Source organism: Danio rerio, chromosome 5 (assembly GCF_049306965.1).
Source record: "Danio rerio strain Tuebingen ecotype United States chromosome 5, GRCz12tu, whole genome shotgun sequence".
NCBI lineage: Eukaryota > Metazoa > Chordata > Actinopteri > Cypriniformes > Danionidae > Danio > Danio rerio.
The window spans coordinates 10,052,019-10,058,018 of NC_133180.1; the positions used below are offsets into that span (position 1 = coordinate 10,052,019).

The 6,000-nt window shown below is 30.9% G+C and overlaps 1 protein-coding gene across 1 annotated transcript; it reads left to right on the forward strand.

The window, feature by feature from the left end:
• The first annotated feature begins 1,875 nt into the window (after positions 1 to 1,875).
• Positions 1,876 to 3,804, forward strand: tal2 (T-cell acute lymphocytic leukemia 2). Its single transcript, NM_201339.3, is given in 2 exon segments — positions 1,876 to 2,149; positions 2,257 to 3,804. A coding segment is annotated over 1 exon segment (330 nt). The 5' UTR covers positions 1,876 to 2,149; positions 2,257 to 2,271; the 3' UTR covers positions 2,602 to 3,804.
• The last annotated feature ends 2,196 nt before the right edge of the window (positions 3,805 to 6,000 follow it).

A 6,000-nucleotide genomic window follows, 5' to 3' on the forward strand; every position in this document is an offset into this window, starting at 1 on the left:
AAGTTTATTTGCAAAAATGTTAGAAAGATGCAAAAGTTATAATGACAAACATATGTTGACATTATTATTATTCCGCAAATAAAAGCGACTATGTTATAATATTTAACAAATCTATATTAAAGCATAGTGAGGATTGACTTTTTGGTCCAATTTGATCATTCTTTTCATTATTTCTTTTACATATTTGTGTGATAAATCCATGCATTTACATTCAGTGTTTTTAATTGCCTAAACATAAAGATGTTTATTATTTAAGTGTTTTAATTGCCTAAACACAACAATATTTATTATTTTAATGTTTTAATTGCCTAAACATAAAACTATTGATTGTTTAAGTGTTTTTAATTGCCTAAACATGAAGATATTTATTATTTTTGTGTTTTTAATTGCCCAAGCATACAGATATTTATTATATAAGTGTTTTAATTCGCGTAAACCTAAATATATTTATTATTTAAGTGTCTTAATTTGCCTAAACCTAAATGTATTTATTATTAAGGTGTTTTAATTATTTAAACAGATATTTATTATATAGCTGTTCTTAATTGCCAAAACATAAATATATTTTATAATATAAGTGTTTTAATTGTTTAAACATGATATTTATTATATAAGTGTTTTAAATTACCTAAACATAAAGATATTTATTATATAAGTGTTTTTTATCATCTAAACATAAAGATATTTATTATATAAGTGTTTTTTTATCATCTAAACATAAAGATATTTATTATATAAGTGTTTTTAATTACCTGAACATAAATATATTTATTATATAAGTGTTTTTAATTCCCTAAACATAAGGATATTTAATATTTTTGTGTTTTTAATTGCCAAAGCATAAATATATTTATTATTTAAGTGTTTTAATTATTCAAACATGATATTTATTATATAAGTGTTTTATTGCCTGAAACATGAAAGTTCACATTATTTAAGTGTTTTTAATTGCCTAAACATAAATATATTTATTATTTTTGTGTTTTTAATTGCCAAAACATAAATATATTTATTATATAAGTGTTTTAAACATAAATAAATTATTTAAGTGTTTTAATTGCCTAAACATAGAAATATTTATTATTTGAGTACTTATCTAATTATTTTTTAATTATTGTTTTATTATTTAATTTTTTTATGTTTTATTTAATTGTTTTATTTATTTATTTATTATTATTTAATAATATATAATTTAGTTATCAGATATATTTATTAGTATAATTAAAATATATAATAAAAATAGATATAACTTTTTTTTCTTCGTAAACGGGAACATTTTAAAATTTGAAAATACAAATTTTAATATGTAATGTAAAATGTTATAATATATACTGTAATATTTAAATATGCTTATTAGAGTGATTTAAACATGTAATACATTTTATATAATTCGAATATCGAATACATTTAGTTCCTTTCCTATACTAAATAAATATACAAAATTACCCTGTAAAAATATTTATAATTTTTAAATTAATTGATAAATATTTTTATCACTACAAAATGGTTATTGATTATTAATACATATATTAGCACAAAATGCAACTTTATATATATTAAAAAAAAAAAAAATATATATATATATATATATATATATATATATATATATATATATATATATATATAAATTACTATATATTATGATTAGTATAATATCATAATATAATAAAATCAGTTTAAGTCAACAATACAGCAGTTTGTTTTACATGTTCATTTGCTCAAAAGCTGGATTTCCTTGTATTTGCTTTGATTTATTTGAATCAATTTAAATGCATTAATGGCAGATGTAAAAAAAAAAGTCATTCCCTCCCCTCTCAATCCTCACAACGTCACACAGCAGCAAGACTATAAAAATGAGAAGCCCGAGCCAAACCCCCACCCCTCCCTCATCCTCTCTCCCTTCACCCTGTTTACCATCACAGGAGTTTCTTCAAGGCTTCAGTGAGCGTCGGACTGCAGAGATACAGAAAGAGAGAGAGAACGGATGTTAGCTCATTACTTCTGCTGTTATCCGACAGCGTTTAATCCTTTCTAAACACTGTTCTCGCTGCTGCTCTTCACCTGCCGTCTGGACTCTTTTGCTTTTTCATGCTCGGCAATTTGTGCCTGATGCACCAACATTCATAAAGCTCCAAGACTTCAGATATTGGTAAGATATCATTTGTTTGCACTTGTTGCTATTAACTGGATTCTTCCAAATATTATGCAGAATATTCAGATAATTTGTTAATTAATTATTATTTTTTTTAAAACTAGAAATACTGCAGTAACATGACCAGGAAGGTGTTCACTAACACACGTGAGCGCTGGCGCCAACATAATGTTAACACAGCCTTCGCGGAGCTGCGGAAACTCATTCCCACGCACCCGCCGGAGAAAAAGCTTAGCAAGAATGAGATCCTGCGACTGGCCATGCGCTATATCAATTTCCTAGTGACTCTGCTGGAGAGTCAAGGGGGCGAACCCTCCGCTCATTCTCAAGCCGCGCTCCTGACACTGCTCACAGGGAACATGCAGAACCTGCGCACCGACCGCACCTGGACCAGCGACACCGACGCGCCCTCACCCGGCTCCAGCTGCGACAGCTCAGAAGCCTGGTAGAACTGAACCAATGTGCGCTTCTGAAGAAGGGAGAATTCCAATAGAGTGAGATTGGAACAATTTTTAAAGTTACGTCACCATGGAGATGGATTCCGGAATGTTTAAGTTCTCTACATGACATCATAATCGCTCATCTCTTCCATTCTATTATGGAACGAACGGAAATTCTGAGTCGGTGCTTTTAAATTGCTGTCGTGTGTTACGGAGCGGGAATTCCTATTCCTAACATCAGTGTGCGTCCTCAAGGATGCACTTCGGAAGCATCTCTTCTTTTTAAGTATCAAGGCAAGACACTGCAGGTGAATAGGGTAAAAATATTGGACTATATCGTCATACTTCCCCAATTGATTGACTGCATTAAAGGGATAGTTCACCCAAAAATGAAAACTCACAATTATTTTTCTTCCTCTTATGGATGTCAATGGGTGCTAGCAACTAGGGCTGTGCCAATTAACGATATCAAATCGAATCTTGATCAAATTTGTGTCAAAAACAATAATAAACTCCGGACTTTTTTACTCTATATTGATCTAAAAGCCAATCACAGAGCAGAAATGTGCAACAATGGAATCTAAAAGTGTGTTGATATTTGAGATTTTTATTAGAGATGTTTGAAAATGTATCATCCGGAAATATGTTATGCCATTTAATGGACCCTCTGATTTTTGTGGCTTCGGTCATTGTTGGGGTACTCTTTTAAATCTGGAAGCATTAACAACTGATATATTAGTATTGAAATAAAAATCATTATCGTTCAATGTGGAAAGTAATTTTCGAGATTGCATTTTTGCCACATCGCCCAGAACTATTAGCAATTCTTTAAAATATCTTGCATATATAGTGTCCAACAGAAGCAAGAAACCCATGAAGGGAGAGTAAATGATGAGGTAATTTTCATTTTTGGGTGAACTATCCCTTTAAGAATTACAAATTTATTCTGTACGACAAGAGGAGTGGTTACTTAATTAAATATGCACTCATTTGCTTACAATTCCAGCACAAAAAAAAACTATATTCTTGTGTAAATATGCAAATTATGCATGGGCAGTTTTCTTTGTAAGAACCTTCAGATTAATGACACGAATTTAACTGCATGTAAGTGCTGCTGAAGTGCACATTCACAGCTCAGCGCATGCAAAGCAAAACAAAAAATGCCTTAATTTATGTATTATAGTTGAAAACTACAGACACAAATTGAAAAAATATGACAAAAGAAAAACTTTAGAGTGTATTTTCTTAACAATAGACTTAAAAATAAAAGCACTTTATGAAAGTCTAACATTAACCGGTGTATAATAAAAGGTGTTTTTGGCTGCAGTGTCTTGCCATCATCAGATTTAATTTCCTGAACGCTCAAGAATGTTTTGTTTGAGGTTGAAGGCGACCTCAGATTTGAATTTATAATTTATGTGGGAAAGTTTTTATTTAATATTTATGTTATGAATGTGGATTCAGCTCAGTTGTACATTAAGTTGTAATTTATTAAATGGAAATGTTGTCACTGTTTAAACTGCTCTGCGTTAACAAATATAAAACGTGTTTTGCCAAAGATTATTTTTGCGCATTCGTCATTCGAGTTGTAGAATCTTTTCGTTCCTATCAGATAATTGTGTTACCTGAAAATGATTATTTATTGTATTTAATTTATTAGTCCGTTTGATAATAAAAGGTTTTAAAAAGCCCTTTCGGACAATCTGTGAATTGACTGTTTTGTGTGAATTAGTGTGCATGTGTTTGGTGTGCTTTGAAGATTCTGATTGGCTTTTATATGCCGTGGTCAGATAACGGTCTGTTTGCGCGCTGTTTGACCACAGCGATGACCTCTGCAAGTGTCCAGGCCACATAGGAGAGGGGATTGTGGACACAGCTTAACTTTTGGTCCAGAGGTCACCCTGGAGTCAAAATCCACGCTCGTCAATGACCAGTCAGGTGCACAGAGATACAACAATACAGAGCATCAATTAAACTGTACATCTATTAAAATGAAGTCTTAGGATTTCCCTTAATTTGATTTTTATCTGAATATTTTAAAACTGATGACTAATTTGCAGATTTGATAGATGAATTTTATTTTTTATGTTAAGACATTCAGATGTTTTTATATTTTACCCTAAAACCTAACAAACAAACACACACACACACACACACACACACACACACACACACACACACACACACACACACACACACGCACACACACACACACACACAAATATTTAGCATGAAGTAATGGAACCTAGGGACCATTTACTTTATTTTGAATCAAATTTTATGCCAGTTAACTCTGTGTGTGTGTGTGTGTGTGTGTGTGTGTGTGTGTGTGTGTGTGTGTGTGTGTGTGTGTGTGTGTGTGTGTGTGTGTGTGTGTTTGTGTGTGTGTGTGTGTGTGTAAATCAGTAAATGTAGATTTATGTAGTTCAAATTTACATATATATGTAAGATATAATAACAATATAAAGTACTATGTTTGTACTCTTAAGATTATTCCAATAATCACTATTTTATATTATCAAATAAAATAATCTGAATTAATATTGAAATATATTTTATAAGATGTTTTTATGTAATCATAAAAAACGGCATGAACGTACGCTTTTTTTTTTAATTTAAAAAAATATATTTAAGTTTTATTTTGAATCAAATTTTATGCCAGTTAACTGTGTGTGTGTGTGTGTGTGTGTGTGTGTGTGTGTGTGTGTGTGTGTGTGTGTGTGTGTGTGTGTGTGTGTGTGAGTGAGAATCCTGGTTAAAATTTTTGATTTTAAGAAGAATCAGAACAAAATATTTTGGCCTTTTTTTGTTGTTGATGCTTTTTTTGTATTGAGCTGAGAACAAAATACACTGCACATGAACATTGCTTTAGTCTATTTTAAAATGTGCATCTAATAAAATAGAGTTTTATCTGTAATTGAATATTTAACAGGGAAAATGTTATTATTAATGTGCAGATTACATAGGGGAAAATCAATTTTTTACTGAAGTAATTTCACTGAACCTGTTAGGAACATTCAGATGTTTTCATTCATTTATTCATTCATTCATTCATTCATTTTCTTGTCGGCTTAGTCCCTTTATTAATCCGGGGTCGCCACAGCCGAATGAACCGCCAACTTATCCAGCAAGTTTTTACGCAGCGGATGCCCTTTCAGCCGCAACCCATCTCTGGGAAACATCCACACACTCATTTATACACACACTCATATTTAGCCCTAAAACCTAACAAACACACACACACATACAAATATTTTACATAAAGTAATGAAACCAAGGGGCCATTTATTAGAATCAGAAAATAAATATTGCGCTTTTGTTTTCACTGCAAAAAATATATATATTTTCTTGGAGGTTTTCTCTTTGTCTGATAGTCCAAATATCAAAGTCTTAAATCGAGAAGGATTT